Source organism: Lipomyces japonicus (genome assembly GCF_038497905.1).
Source record: "Lipomyces japonicus strain CBS 7319 unplaced genomic scaffold V1514scaffold_9, whole genome shotgun sequence".
Classification (NCBI taxonomy): Eukaryota; Fungi; Ascomycota; class Lipomycetes; order Lipomycetales; family Lipomycetaceae; genus Lipomyces; species Lipomyces japonicus.
This window is the reverse complement of record NW_027117821.1, coordinates 50101-65783: the sequence shown is the minus strand read 5'-3', so window position 1 is coordinate 65783 and position 15683 is coordinate 50101. Positions and strand designations below refer to the sequence as shown.

The 15683-nt window shown below is 38.0% G+C and overlaps 5 protein-coding genes across 5 annotated transcripts; 1 reads left to right on the top strand and 4 right to left on the bottom strand.

Moving 5' to 3' along the window:
* Nucleotides 1-601: 601 nt before the first annotated feature.
* Nucleotides 602-6212, bottom strand: V1514DRAFT_327274 (uncharacterized protein). Its single transcript, XM_066926940.1, has 5 exons — nucleotides 5933-6212; nucleotides 5405-5882; nucleotides 2346-5348; nucleotides 1044-2289; nucleotides 602-986 (listed from the first exon to the last, which is right to left on the bottom strand). Exons 1-5 carry the CDS (start codon nucleotides 5998-6000, stop codon nucleotides 757-759), a joined length of 5025 nt encoding a protein of 1674 aa, XP_066784621.1. The 5' UTR covers nucleotides 6001-6212; the 3' UTR covers nucleotides 602-756.
* Nucleotides 6213-6992: 780 nt separating this feature from the next.
* Nucleotides 6993-11456, bottom strand: V1514DRAFT_303902 (P-loop containing nucleoside triphosphate hydrolase protein). The gene is made up of 2 exons (XM_066925615.1): nucleotides 8860-11456; nucleotides 6993-8806 (listed from the first exon to the last, which is right to left on the bottom strand). The coding sequence occupies exons 1-2, from the start codon at nucleotides 11432-11434 to the stop codon at nucleotides 7263-7265; spliced, it is 4119 nt and encodes a 1372-aa protein (XP_066784620.1). The 5' UTR covers nucleotides 11435-11456; the 3' UTR covers nucleotides 6993-7262.
* A 1178-nt stretch (nucleotides 11457-12634) lies between these two features.
* Nucleotides 12635-13975, bottom strand: V1514DRAFT_290807 (uncharacterized protein). The gene is made up of 2 exons (XM_066925310.1): nucleotides 13870-13975; nucleotides 12635-13799 (listed from the first exon to the last, which is right to left on the bottom strand). Exon 2 carries the CDS (start codon nucleotides 13762-13764, stop codon nucleotides 13045-13047), a length of 720 nt encoding a protein of 239 aa, XP_066784619.1. The 5' UTR covers nucleotides 13765-13799; nucleotides 13870-13975; the 3' UTR covers nucleotides 12635-13044.
* Nucleotides 13976-14149: 174 nt separating this feature from the next.
* Nucleotides 14150-14934, top strand: V1514DRAFT_327266 (mitochondrial 54S ribosomal protein uL14m). The gene is made up of 3 exons (XM_066926939.1): nucleotides 14150-14247; nucleotides 14303-14366; nucleotides 14421-14934. The coding sequence occupies exons 1-3, from the start codon at nucleotides 14206-14208 to the stop codon at nucleotides 14705-14707; spliced, it is 393 nt and encodes a 130-aa protein (XP_066784618.1). The 5' UTR covers nucleotides 14150-14205; the 3' UTR covers nucleotides 14708-14934.
* Nucleotides 14693-15644, bottom strand: V1514DRAFT_327265 (uncharacterized protein). Its single transcript, XM_066926938.1, has 5 exons — nucleotides 15483-15644; nucleotides 15303-15431; nucleotides 15203-15248; nucleotides 15056-15142; nucleotides 14693-15003 (listed from the first exon to the last, which is right to left on the bottom strand). The coding sequence occupies exons 1-5, from the start codon at nucleotides 15509-15511 to the stop codon at nucleotides 14959-14961; spliced, it is 336 nt and encodes a 111-aa protein (XP_066784617.1). The 5' UTR covers nucleotides 15512-15644; the 3' UTR covers nucleotides 14693-14958.
* Nucleotides 15645-15683: the final 39 nt, after the last annotated feature.

Here is a 15683-nt window from a genome sequence, read left to right as displayed (position 1 = left end):
GCTGCAGTTTGTCTTGCATTCAGGATATCAGGCAAGGACGAAGATTTTAATGTTGATCTTGAAGCTATTGAGGCTTTATAGAATGATGATTTGACCGTAATGGATGCTTGATTTCAACTTGAAATATGATTGCAAAAATTCTTTTCCTTAATCCGCAACTTCACAACTTGTCGTGAAGCGGATGCTCAGCAGCGGTTATGACGGCTGCAAAAAAAACATTTTGCATAATCAGGAGCTATTCTAAAAGCTTAAAAATAAAAGGACTATATGTGGTTAACAAACATCCTATGGTGTTGAATTACTATATCAGTGATTGTATACAGTTTGTAATTAACGTTAAAGTTTAATCTGCTAGATCATCGGGATAAGATTCAGATCAGAATGGACGGCAAATGCTAATATTAACGGAAAACTAGTGACTTCAAAACACAAAATCGACATTGTTTGACTTGGTCATTATTTTTCAAATCTGTGCAATTTATATAGTTATCTATTCATGAACATATGTATCAAGCCCAGCTCTTGCGTAAAATAAGAATGATTTTGTAACAAGGTACGGAATTCGCAGCCTGCGTGCGTGCCTGTGTTGTCATCTCATGTGCACTTGTTTACAGAATGCATTTTATCAATATGTATACATACAATATTATCTAAACCAAAAATTGAAAAGAAAAAAAGAAATTTCACAAAGAGAATAAACGAATGGAAAAAATTAAAACTACAATAGTGCATGTTATGAGAAAAAAAAATGCAGGTTTATGAATTGTTCACCGAATTAGCACTAATCAACGGATGCAATTTTTTATCGTATGCTTGATTCGCAAGTTCTTCCAACGCTTCAAGTTCGCCGCTGCTAGAACACATGCTTCTGAAAATAGAATCCGGCTGCTGCAACAAAATATGAGGATGGTCGTATTCCTGAATATGACCTGAATCCAATACCAAAATCTTGTCGTAATCAATAATTGATCGAAGACGATGAGCAACTATGAAAATATTAGCCCTCCTCTAAAATTAAATAATAAATTTTGAATATCACTTACTTGTTAATACAGTAGTTTCAGAAAATTCAGTTCTAATCGTTTCTTGAATTCTGGCATCGGTGTTGTAATCAATTGAAGCCGTAGCTTCATCTAAAAGAATAATCTTTGGGAAGCGAAGTAATGATCTAGCCAGGCACATTAACTGTCGCTGTCCCTGTGACAAGTTTCCACCTCCTTCAGTGACAGGACTATCAAGCCTATAAAATACGTTCATATCATGTGCCTCTCTTTCAATCTCCGACAGTTCAACTGCAGGGGTAGAGCTAGTTGAAGCAGTCGGTGCGGAGTCCGTGTCAATCAAATGAACATGTTTCAATGCTGTGAATATTTGCTCGTCCGAATAGTTATTAAATGGATCTAAGTTGGATCTAACTGTACCACTGAACAATGTCGGATCTTGAGGAATGATGGTCAAGCCCTGTCTCAAATCCCGCAAACCAATCTTCGAGATATCAACTCCGTCTATCACAATCTTTCCCTGATCTGCTTCTAAAAATCTGAAAAAAGCTGAAGCAATCGTAGACTTGCCTGCACCTGTGCGTCCAACTATACCAACTTTCATGTTGGGCTCAACTTCAAAAGAAATTCCTTTAATTACACGAGGAAGTTCTGGTGCGTATCGAAGAGCTAAATCGTCAACGGAAATCGAACCCTTGTTCGGCCATCCGTGTGGTGGTCGGCTGCCTGGAATAATATCTGGAGCCTCCTGCTCGATACTCAGGAATTCATCAATACGTTCAACAGAATTCATGTTCATTTCATTGGTAGCGTAAAGTAAAACCACCCAAAACATATTTTCAGTGAATGAGATTGCGTATGTCAATATTAATCCAGCAAGACCCGAATCAATTCTGTTTGCAGAAACCATGACAAATACTCCGGCAAAGAATGAAACCAAGCCTCCTGAAATGTCAGTTCTAAAACACATCCATCTATTTAATGCCCACATAATCCAATAAGGTCTTGAATTAGTATCAACCTTGTGCATACTCTGAGAAATAAATTTTTGTTCGTATCCGTATGCTCGAATAGTTGGCACGCCAACTAAAGTTTCGCCAAAATGTTGATATATCGGTGATCGAGTGACAGACTGCATTCTTTTGAGTTCTCGAGAAGATTGCAAATAAAACAAATTAATCATAAAGAAAAGAGCACAAATGACGATTCCAACAATTAAAAACTCAGGAAGAATAAAACTAATGACGCCAATAATAACAGCCACGGACAAACAAGAATGAGCAAAACTCTACATTTCACGTTAGTATTTAAGATTATATGATAGCCTAATAAATTTATACGAACCAATGCATCAACTGCCACTTCTCTATCAATACTTTCAACGTCCTTTGAGAATCTGTTAATAATGCGGCCGACCGGTGTTTGATCAAAAAATCGTGGCTTTGCTCGCATGACTGCACCAAGTAACTTGTCAAACAAACGTTTCGAAGCTGAAAGTGAACCCCAGTAGAATAAGCCTTCACGCAAAAAAGATAGAACAATATAAATAATGGCAATAACACCATAAATTGCCAAATAATATTCTGGTCCCTTTGAATCACGGTTTAACGTCGAAAAAGAAGGTTTAGATTTATCAGACAAGTTGGATTGCAATAACGGTAGCACAACATTGGAAACGCCAGCTTGAGGTGAATACTCGAATAAGGAACCAGTGTTCTGATGCACAAAATTATCACGACGTTGAGAGCTATTTGTTAAAAGCATCTCAATATTTGCGATCGCAGCTGACCATACTTTAACCCAATAAGACTGTCCGATCGCTGCAACTTGATGCACAAAGAAAGCAAATGCAATCGATGCCCAAAATCCAACTGCACCCATGGCCTTAAAGTAAGACAAATAAACTGACAACTTAACCATTCCAACTTGTTGAACCTCCTCTCTTGATTTTTTGGGTGCAGAGTTCTGTTCAACCTCTTTTGGACTTTCTGTGCTTTCGCTGCTTATGGTCTTTGATTTTCCCTTTTTCCCATCTGAGATGTTAAGAGAAGAGCCCGATCTAGAAATATCACGAGAATTAACCACACTATTTATCAATAACTCGTCTGAACCGAGCACACCTGAAGTTACTACTTCAGCTGGTAGTCCTTGTGCTACAATGCGTCCATTCTCAACCACTACAACATGATGAGCAAGGGTTAAGGTCAAAGCAACATTGTGTGATACTAAAATGCAAGTTCGGTGCTTCATAAGAGGACCGGCAATGCAGTTCTCATATAAGTACAAAGCAGTATGAGAATCGACAGCGGACAAACAATCATCAAGAATAACATGGCGAGCTTTTGAATATAACGCTCGAGCAAGCGAAATACGTTGTTTCTGGCCACCTGACAATGAAATACCTTTCTCACCAACCTGCGTCAAATCACCATCTTCAAGAATTTGGAAGTCCCGGATAAGTGCACAAAGCTTTATGACCTGTTCATATCGGGTTTCATCATATTCAGAACCAAACAAAATATTCTCCTTCACTGTTCCGTTTAGCAGCCAAGGCTGTTGCGCACAGTAAGCAACTGACTCTGTAAGACCTGTGTTCTTGTATTCACTGGGCTGTTCCAGTGCGGAGGCACCCGGCAGATACACGTGGCCTTTAACAATATTCATCTCACCCAATAAAGCCAAAAGTAAAGAGGACTTTCCTGCGCCAGTTGGGCCAACAATAACGGTCAGTTTTCCAGGAGCAAATGATACGTCGATATCCTGCAATTTGAAATCATAAGAAGTCGCATTAGAACTCCAGGAGAACGACGCATTACGAAACCCGATTAAAGGGGCATCAGAAGTGCGTAACACTTGATTGAGTTGAGCATACTTTTGTGTTTCCTCTTCATCTAAAAACTTTTGAACACGCTCAAGTGAAGTTCGAGCTTCTATAACATTTGTAATCATTTCCGCCAGACGGTCCATTGGTGTTCTCATCAAGTTAAAAAGCGATAGTGAACTAAATGCAACAGATGCAGTGAGTTGCTTCTTAGCAATCAGAGTATATGCGCCAAATGTGATAAACGTAATTATGGTTGGGAAACCAAACCAAATCATGGCAGCCAAAGCAAGAATGATAAACCGCTTTCTCAGTTTACGTAATTCCTCTTTTCTTACTTCATTGAGTGAATCAGCAAACTTCACCTCCCACGCAAAAAATTTGATAATTTTAATACTCTGAAGAATTTCATTTGTTTTTTGAATACGTCGATCAGTAATACCAAGTAGCTCCTTCTGGATCTTACCAAAAGTTCTGGAAAACTTATAATTAATTGGTAAAAGAGTTAACATGCCTAAACTTCCTGCGATAGCAGAGGCGCCTAAAGTCTGATACAAAAGAACCATAGAAATAAAAATCATTAGGGTGCCCTTGATAATCGGATTTAAACGTGCTAGCACTTCTGAAATAGAGAACGCATCAACAGCCATCAAATTAATAAGACGGCCAAGATCAATGGATTCATCTTCAATCTTAGATTCATCTTTATCTTTTGACTTTTTGTCAACCTCAGCTTCACCATCTGATGATTGAGAGGTGTCCGGCACATTTACAGCAAGCTTTCTTCTTAACGCTTTTTGATAGAGCTCTGCTACAATAACGGCCCTGGTCTTCACAGAGGTCTCTCTAAAAGTCCAAAGAGCTTGAGCCGAGCATGTTGCATTGACGATTGCAAAACCAAGAAGTAAAAATACATATAACCACGCCATATGAGTTGGTTCCCGAGAAGGATCTTCCAAATGACGCAAAATCTGTCTCACTAAGATCGTAGGTGAAAAGGTGAATATAGCATAAAGTGTAGAAAATACAAAGCCGTACAACAGATTCGATTTAAAACTTTTCAGCATGCCGTAGAGAAGAGTTCCTCCCTGCTTAGCCTTGATGTATCCCGGCATAATAAGAGCCGAACGGCATTCATCCTTTAAATCCCATACATCTGACATAGTAAGTGGTCGGGAATAACCTAGCTTCAGTAAATCATTTGCCCATGAGAATGTAATAGTTTCATATAATGTAGAGTAGGGTACTGGGTTGGGATCACTTCCATCCTCCGTTTCAATGAATGCCGGTCTATCCCTAATTGGAGAAAACAAAATAATCAAAAAGAGCGAAGCGTATAATACAAAATCCAGCCTATCTAAAAACTTGATGAGACCAAAGGATGATTCAATAATTGAGGATCTCAAATTGACAGTCTTAATCACAAGAAGAAACAAATACAAAATCGCCACGTGAACTCTAAGGAACGGAGTATTGTAACGAACGGAAGGAGAAAGGCGAATTGATGCAAGAACAAAAATGTAAATCTATAACTGTTAAAAAAATGCGGAACTTGGCATCTATATAAAAATTTTGAACGTACAGCGAGAATTGCATTAGCTAGTGTACTATAAAAAACCTTGGAATGCTGAGAGTGTTGAGGTGGGTATTGCAATAAAATGACACCGACAACGGAGAGAACATGAACAACAGCTAAAGTAGCAGCAATAACTTCTTCCAGAACTGCCTTGAATCTGCGACTAGGGCTTGTATCAAGTAAAAACACATCTGAGTTGCCAGATGTACGAGTCCTTGGGGCATTGACTAAAGTATTGTCTTCCACGTCCAAATTATTTGATATTTCATCATGTTCAGCGCTCGCATCAGTAGTACGCAATCTGTAAATTGGGGATTCATCTTCAGAGTCTTCGTCAATGGGACTAACGTCCGAGTCAAGGCGAGAATACCCTTTTCTGTGTAGTCTGCGCCTCAGAAAATTTGGCAGTTTTATTGTACCAGAAAATCCAAGGTAGACGATGGATACAATAACCGAAAAAATTGGCAGTCCTACTTCAAAATATCTAAAAATAATTAAATCTCAAATCACAATATCAATATTGACGATATATACCTATGCTTGATGCACGAATTGAAGTCATCGACATCCCATAAGGGAGCAGGACAGGCCAATAGAGCCATTATAGGACAAATTTATCAGTTCAATAGAACACTCACCGCTTTCAGGGCAGCAACGGCAAAATTGACAATTTCTCAAACACTTTAGGCACCAAATGCAGCATCAGCTCTAATATGTAGAAATATTACGAAGATAAGAAAATCTTTTTGAGAAATTTTGTCGCGTACTGTCGAAAGATAAAAAAAATTGCCCGGTTGCGGTCCGAGAAGTATGTGGAGAATTACGATTGAGGGTTTAGGATGGTGCAAAGGTATTCAGTTAATTAAACTAATCCGTTTCAAGCAACCAGAATGAGCCGCATCCAAGTAAGGTTTGTATACCCGGAAATTCCGGTTGTTTCTGTCTACTTGTAAGTAATAAATTTTTTTTTGCACAATGATTGAGTTGCTAACCATATGTAAACTAATTAATAAACTTTTTAATATTTTTTTTACAGAATTAAGCGTTTAATCGGAGAATATATTGCTAAAGATGAACTCAAGTTTATCGGAAGTTCCTTAAAAATATGCGCGCGGTCAGGCACTTTTTGACGATTGTAATTGAGCATAGTTTAATAGTACTGCATATGATATAATTTTCGGGCACAAAACATGTATAATGACAAACGGTTAACATACGGTACGGTACATATTGTACTATATAACAATAAGATTTCATGCACTTGCCATTTCTCAAATATCCTACATATAACTAGATGCAACTCATAAACCAATTTAATCGAAGTTATAATTCCACCTACACTACATAATTAGTCAGTTTTATATGCATTTGTGATCAATGTGTATACATAAAAGCTCTCGCTCGTTGCCTATTAGCAATAGTGGATTATGTATTAACTCATCGCATTTGCGTGGTGCATATATTCTGGCCAGGATCGTGGAAGATGACAATTAAAGACAGCATTCAAGATAGGTTACGGCCAATTTGAATATTGCACGAATTTTAGTTGTCTATACTATCCCTTTCTGGATGGTATTTAGTCTTCTCATTTGCTGTTAATCTGTCCTATATACGTTCACCCCGACTCGATTTGCTATGGACTTTTACTGTTTACAGTACGGAGTCCTATTGACGTTTTAAAATGTAAAAACCAGTTAATTATTATGACTCTATAAAATGATCTATAATAAAAAGAAAAACTAAGAAAACCCAAATGAAATAGAAAAATATGTAGTAAACAATTAAAAAAAAAAAAGAATGACCAATAAATGAATGAATAACCCATAAATGCTAAACTATATATTTTAAGGTATTTTAGGTGCTTTCAGGTGCTTTCAAGTGCTTGTAGCTGAACGAGTTCATAGTACTTCGACTTATTAGCCAATAATTTTTGATGGCTTCCAGATTCAAGCACTTTTCCGTTTTCAAAAACATATATAATATCCGCCTTTTGAATTGTGCTTAATCTGTGGGCAATGGCAATCGTAGTTCTTCCCTTCGCTGCATTATCCAAAGCCGCTTGAACAATTTTTTCAGAGTCATTATCTAAAGCAGATGTCGCCTCATCGAGTAAAAGAATTTTGGGATCTCTGATAAGTGCTCGGGCAATCGCAATTCGTTGCTTCTGGCCTCCTGAAAATAGTGACCCTTTGGCTCCGCACATCGTGTCATATCCATCTGGGAGTGACATAATAAAATCATGTATATTTGCCTGCTTACAAACTTCATACATCTTTTCGTCTGGTATGCTTAGATCGGTGGTTCCATACTTGACATTGTCGCGGACTGTGCCAGAATAAAGAACTGGTTCCTGTTGAACCAATGCAATATTTGATCGATAATTATTGATGTTGAGTGTTGATATATCTATTCCATCTAGAAGAATTTCACCTGAAAGAGTATTGTAAAATCTTTCGATCAAACCAATGGTTGTACTTTTTCCACAACCTGAACTGCCCACCAGAGCAATATATTGTCCTTTTTCAACCTTCAGATTCAACCCACGTAAAACAGGAACCTGAAGACGAGTGGGATATCTGAAAGTAACATTTCTAAATTCAATGTTGCCTTGAACGTCTTGAAGTACATTCCCTTCATCACTCCAAGCATCAACAATTGGCTCTCGGTCGAACAACCTCTTAAGGTTTCCAGCCGAGTCATATGCTTTTGCCATATCCAATGCATAAGAAAACACAATAGAACCGTTTTGAGATCCGTTCACGATAGAAATCACACTGACAAAAAACATAAAAACTGAATAACCTTCCGCTCTAACTAAAGTAGAGCCGTACCAAAACATGAGCGATTGAATAAGATAAACAAGTCCTTGTGCAAGTCCATACAGTGCTGCTGAACTGGCATTCTGCCTTCGAGATTGTTGATATAAAGTTGACAGCGATTCGGAGTATTTGGTGAGAACATCATCCTCCTTTCTCAAAGCGGCCACAGTCTTTATTGACGCGGCAGCTTCACATGCATAAGTAGACGTAGCACTATACGCAGCTTTAACTTTCTCTTGATGCTTCGCAAGCAAATAAAATCTATAAAATCCGGATACAAGAAGTAAAGGAATACATGGCGATGTAACTGCAGCAAGCTTAATTGCGACCCCCAGGGCTACTCCAATTCCACCAAAAAGCATAATTAATGAACTAAAAATTTGGCCAAGGGTTGCACCGGAAAGACCTTCAATTGCTTGAGCATCCTTGGAGACAGCAAAAGTGAGAGCGCCCGCGGTGTTTTCAGTCTTGTCAAAAAAACCAATATCTTGTCGAACAATTTGCTTAAGAGTGCGCATTCGAATCCGTCTGACCAGTCGCTGACCTGAGTATGAAAATAGACCAACTGCCATAATAGGGCAAATAAATTCTAATAACGCATTAGTTCAATACACCCCGCAAAAAAAAAAAGTTTGGTTTTACCTATAGCACCCATGATTAAATAAGTTATATTATACTTCAATAATCTTCTATTCATGGCTTCCGCATCGGGTAGCTCACCAAGAGCATCCACAGAACCAGAATACACCGTACTGAGATAAGGATATCCAGCAGCCATAATAATAGTGAAGGAAAGTGCAGCTAAATTGAGCTTCTTCTCTGGAAGTGAAAGTTCCCATAGAAATGCAAGACGCTCAGAAACGCTGTACGTCTTGTAATCCTCTTCAGCTCCAGATACAATAAGGCTCAAATCAGACTTGCCCGTGATAGTCTTGTAAAGAAAGCTTTTTTCAGATTCTTTGGAATAACTACCATATGAAATATTATCATCCATGTCTTGTGCACTGTCGGTTACCATCAGTTCAGGTTTTTCATCTAAGCCTTGTTCAATGGTATCGACTTCAACACCATCCAGTACTTCGATTCCCTCATCGCTGGAAATTTCCACAGATTGCTCAACATTTTGAGCCTGTACCAGTCCATAATACTCGCCTTTCTTCTTTATAAGGTCATCATGAGTACCTTGTTCAAGAATTACGCCCTTCTTCATAACCACAATCTTGTCCGCATTTTTGACAGTAGAAAGTCTGTGAGCAATAACAATAGTGGTCCGATTTTTTGACGCCCGTTCAAGCGCATTTTGAACAATACCTTCACTCTTAGTATCTAGTGCCGATGTAGCTTCATCAAGTAAAAGAACTTTGGGATTTGAAACTACCGCACGTGCAATTGCTATACGCTGTTTCTGGCCACCAGATAGCAAGAAACCACGCTCTCCAACGTGTGTATCAATTCCCTTTGGAAGAGTATCAATAAAACTCATAGCATTCGCCTGAATGCACGCTTCTCGGACAAGAGCATGCTTTTCAATATCCGAGGCATGCTCAAGTTTAGTACCAAGTAGTCCAAACGCGACATTCTCATATACCGTTCCAGCGAAAAGAATTGGCTCTTGTGACACCAGGGATATTTGTTGACGAAGCCATTTTACGTTTAAATCTTCTAAGTCATGTCCATCAAGAAAAACTTGACCGCGCACTGGTCTATAAAAACGCTCGAGAAGACCGATTATGGTTGATTTACCAGATCCAGATGCACCAACCAAAGCAACAGTTGTACCCGCTTCGATTTTCAAGTTGTAGTCTTGCATAATAATAACATCCGGACGAGATGGATAAATGAATTTCAGATCCTTCAATTCGATGTGACCAGAAATAGACGACAGCATGCTTCCTTTGTCTGATGAAGAGTCGATGGAAGAGGTACGATCAATTGTCGTGTAAATCTTATTGATAGCCGAAGCAGCCGCAGAAACTGCACGAACATGTGGAGTAATCGAAGTGATCGCAAATAATCCTTGAATCATGGAAGCAAGAATGGTAACTAAAGCTGCAATAGTAATTTGAGAATCCTGCAAAAGCTTTGCACCTTGCCAGAAAGCTACAGCATCTTCAAGGTATAATCCAAGCCAAGAAATACCAGTTATGGAACCAGCATAGAATCCTGCTTGAAGAGCATATTTCATACTAACTCGAAGATAATAATCGTACTTATTCGAAAGTCTATCCTGAAGAGAAAAAGCTTGAACGTTCCTTATAGATGACAATACTTCTTCAATAATAGACCCTCCAGCAGAAGAGCCATTAAGAGCCTTTTTATACAAGGAAGTCATTCTGTAAGATGCAAAAATGAAAGAACCAACGATGACAAGAGCAACAATAGTAAGGAAACCGGCCAATTTTGGAGATAAGGAGTAGCCAATAACAAATGAGCAAACAAACGTTGAGATAAAAGATATTAAATAACCAAGTTTTTCAGATATGCCTTCCTGAATCATCATTGTGTCGGAAGATATTCTCGTCGTAATTTCCCCGGTTCCGAGCTTGTCAAAGTAAGCAATATTTTGCTTTAGAATAGAACCCAAATATTTTTCGCGAATCCGAGCAGTAAAAACTTCACTGCGATCAATGAAGGTATAAGTAAAAATAAATGCAAAAATAAATTCGGCGACGGCAAGGTAGATGAAATATATGGCATTATAGCTAGCTTGACTTTGAAACTCATCAGGAGAAATATACTCGGGAATATCAGTGTAATTATAAGAGATCCCGGAATAATAAAAACTATGTGGCTCTGAATTTATTAATTCGCTGTTTGTGTAGGTAGTGTTGCTAAACATTGTTTGATTTAACCACACAAATTCATCGTATCCGCCAAACACATCATAGAATTGATAAGAGCGAATATAATCAGTGAATTGCTGGGCAAACGCGCCAAACATGATTGGCATAATGGCTTTAATGGATCCTTCTGCTGCTGCACAAAAAACGGCAAACCAAATAGAAAGAAGGTCTAACTTTGATGCATATCTGTAAGCCGAAAAAAATGACGTTTTAACTGGCGGAACTTGTACTTGATTTCTTAAAATAGTTGCTTCGACAGGCGGAAGAAATGAAAATTCATCAGATGTTTCCGCATTGAAAGTCGTATAGCCATAACGGCCTCCAAGCAATGGAGTTTTAGACGATAGCCTACTATTTTGCTTCTCGGAAGTCATAGTGAAGCACGACAAGCAGTACACGGCAGCAATATGGAACAAAAAAATAATATCGGACGTGAAGTAGCATTTTAGTATATAAGCAAGAAATGATATGCAGTATGTGGCGTCCAACAACGATACCGTACAGACAACTAGAGCTGGAGATTGGCTAACTCCTTATCGCGGGGCGTGGTTCCAAGAATTATTACCTGAACAGAGTTTCATATGGGGGCACTATTATCCCCAAAATTATGTCGATGTTTTGATTAGTGCTTTGACTGAGTCCATGATAAGTCTGAGATGCGTTTGAACGCCAGTTACGCCACGCGCCATCTTGTAAATTCATTCTGTTTAAATGATTACTAGCTAAAAAATCGATTTCTGCAGTGTAAAAATGCAGTATATGAGATGGTAGTATGAAATTGAAGTTTAATTGTGCAATATCTAAAGGTGACTAAATGGGAAAGACAGTGCTGAAGTGTTCATCCTTATCTCTGTGAGGCTCGAGCTCTAATAAAACAAGTGCGTTTCAAGAGGTCGTATGCCAAAACTTTTTGGGCTAATCAATAAGAATTTCCTATTACCTTTATGCACAGGCGTAGTTTTAGCTTTCTTGAAATTTATAATTACCAAGTTTTATTTTAATCTATCATTAAGCTGGTTGGAGCTGTTTGGATCACACTGATGAGTACATTGTTCAAATGTTATGCGCGAACGCGCGCTCGCCGATAAGCCACTCGATACTAAAATTCCTTACCCAGCATTCTGTATTAGGAAGCTCAGTGAGTTTTTTATAAAACAGTAAATTGGTAACTAGTTGCACAATTGCAATGAACTAATTGTACAGATGCTACGGTATTTTGAACCGTCATCTAATTTTGAAATACATAACACGATATTAGTATAATTTGTTTTGATTAGAAAAAAGAGAATAAGCGAAGGGGTCAACATTATTAATAATAGTAACTTACATAAAACGACAAAATGGAAAAGCCTGTTATGTTTAATGTCTTCTTCATCTGTCAGTTACTAATTGCTGTTTGCAGAAAACTTCAATTGTCGAAGTGACTAATCATGTCTATCTTAATTTTTTAATATGGGTTTGTTGGCTTTTTTTTAGTAATTTATAATAATGGTATGTTGAATCAGTATCAGAATTTCCCTTATAACTGGTTATTATATATGAATAAAATCAATATAAATAAAATCAGTATAAACTGGATTATTAGAAGCATTCTTAAAATCAATCTACTAAACATACTTAACCTACTTTGAATAAAATGGCTTTAATTAATACATTGTCGATACAATACCATGAAGAATAGTGTCCGTATTAATCCTAGCAGAGAGTGATGTTTAATTTCGTGTATGGATTTATTTTATTTGCATAATATATTTCAACAAAACCATTTACGCTTTAAATCACTTAATTATACTGTACATTATTTTTTTCTCTCAGTTGCTAAAGCGGTTTGAGTTGAAAACAATCTGCGCCATGTTGCATTTCCAAAGGGCCTTTCATACAGATTTAGAGATACTAATAAATAACTAAAAAATCATGCTTATTAAATATATTCAGGCCTAGAAGTGTTTAATGCCGAATTCCAAATCTCTTTGGCCTTTGAAAATTAATCCTCCCAACGCTTTTTCTTTTTTTTAGCTTCATACGACCCGCCATTTTGACTTGGAAGCAGTGCCGCGGATGCATCATTGATAGCGGATGAAGGAGTGTAAGTCCATCCCATAGTAGTCGTAGATTGTGCATATGGCTGCAAAGTGTTTGTCAAAAAAGTGGTAGTAACAGCTTCTGATGGATATTGCCTACTATACGTCGTGGCTGTCACCGAATGACCAGGTTGCTTCTGCATTGGTGCATATTTAAGCGTCCATCCTTCTTGATCTTCATAAGGTACTGTAAATGAGTTGCTTACAGAAGAACCTGAATGCAATTCTCTCGATGGTGGATCACCAGCTCCGGTTGGTTCAAGTGATCCTGTCATTCCAGTCAAGTAAAATCTGTCCGAATAATTTATAACATAACCACCAGAACTAATGGTGGACGTCATTTGCAAATAGAAAAGGCCGTTCGCAGCAAGACTCGGTGTAATAGTGACTGAATATGACTCACCAAGCGAACTCAAAGACACTTCGTTGGCTAGTTCTTGCAATGGAACAATATCTGTATTAGGTCCTGTGCACAGAATGATTGTTGTTGATACTAAATCGTCTAAACTTGGAACTAAATCAGAATCTTGCCAGGTGATCACCAACGAACTTGCAGCATATGAGTCACTAGCTGCGGGGGTAAGAAATTCAACATCTGCATATACTTTTGCCCATATCAACATAAAATTTAGCAGCCCAAAAAGCAATTGCGGTCTACCTAGACAGCATTTAGCCATTATTGGCAAACTGAACACAAATCTCGAATATGCAGTATGAATATATTCTACTTAGTGTCGTGAATTTACTGCTGAATCAATTAAAGAACCAATATCTGCAGCTAATCTTAACTTTAGAGAGCTGGCGGTAATTTTGGCTTCGGCAGTGTGAGAAGTTCGTAGTGGTGAAATCACAATAGCAATTATACATCGTATATATTTAGCACAGCGCCGCGTAACTTATTGTTATATAAGCTTTACTATACAAGATTATGTCATTATATGTATAATTTATTATACACTTTTGGGGCATAACCCACATGTCGTTGAACATTGCATTTGTTTCTCTACAATTTTCGAAGCTTTGTCGTTGGCACGGTTGAGAGTATTACCAATTTACATACGATTATGATTTATTTAAAAACGGTATTAAACGTAATTGATAACTCGGTATGACCTATTGAATGTTGGTGAAGCGTAGCTTGCTGTGACTAATTTTATGAAGGGTGCTGCTTTGGTGGAATGCATCAATGTATTTGGCAAGGGCAACAAGTCACCGGGAAAAGTTGGTAAGTTTGGAGTATGTGGCACGCTAGTTCATATTATACTAATATTTATCTTAGGTGACAAGATTGTTGTCGTTGTGCAGAGTCTAAGAAATGCTAAGTTGCTTGCACAAATTTCAGGTCAGAACAAAGTTCAGCGTGGAGATATCCGACATGCGGTTATCGTGCGGACAAAGAAGGAGATTCAGAGACCAGATGGTACTGTGGTAAGATTTGACGACAACGCCTGCGTCCTAGTTAATAAAAACAATGAGCCTGTTGGAACAAGAGTGTTAGGAGCAGTTTCGCGGGAGTTGGCTAAAAATTATGGAAAAATCATATCATTGGCACCGAAGGTTATATAATAATGAAACCGACAATTTTCCTATAGCGTTGCAGAGGCGTTGTTGCAAATACATGTTGTGTTGAACCCTTCCCAACGTTACATCCTGCCAGTTGTACATACATCAATTCATGTTCAATCCATGTTCTCAAGCAAAGTACTGAACCAAAATATTTCTCATTTTAAACTCCTTGTACTAATAAACAAACCATGCCATAATTATTATAATACATTTACATTATTCCCTCCTGCGAATATTTCCAAACTCTACCCTTAATGAAATAATTTTCCACACTGAGTGCAGACATAAAATAGAACCTTTGATAGTTTTAGTAATCAGAATCCAGTAATCTTTAAGAAATAACTGTACCATATTAGTTTCCGCTTTACGTTGTTGTGATTGAAAGAACACTGCTTCTTTATGGTGGCATCGCGGGCACTCCTTATTCGATCTAGGCTATATAAGATATCAGCAGATGTATCCATGATGTAGCCAATGACAGTTCCGAATACGCACCAATGTTGGATCAGAGCCGACATCCAATGTAACACCAGCAGTTTCACTGTGTATCCTCGTTAGAATATAAAGTGTTCCGCCGTTTCGTGAAATGCCTCACCTGACGTCTGCTAAAATTTCATTTCTGTAAACCTTTGGATCGAGCGCAAGCTCTTTATAAGGACAGTTTCTGCATGAGTATAACAATCTCTGATTTACTTTATCCTCTTTCGGATATAACATATTGTTGCTATGTGAATTAACAGAGCTGCAAATATAGCCTTATGCCATGTTTTCATACCATTCCATGCAAAATCTAAACGATGCCATGACGAGAAAAATAGTCTCTTGCCGTAACCAGAAGTATAACCTTCAAAAATCAGTGAGATATAATCTGCAGCCTCTTTGAGGATTTGTTCTGTTTTGATCGACTTTATGTCGGATACATCAACTATGTATACGCCAGCGGGCAAGACATACCATAGCGTTTGCTCAGCTTATG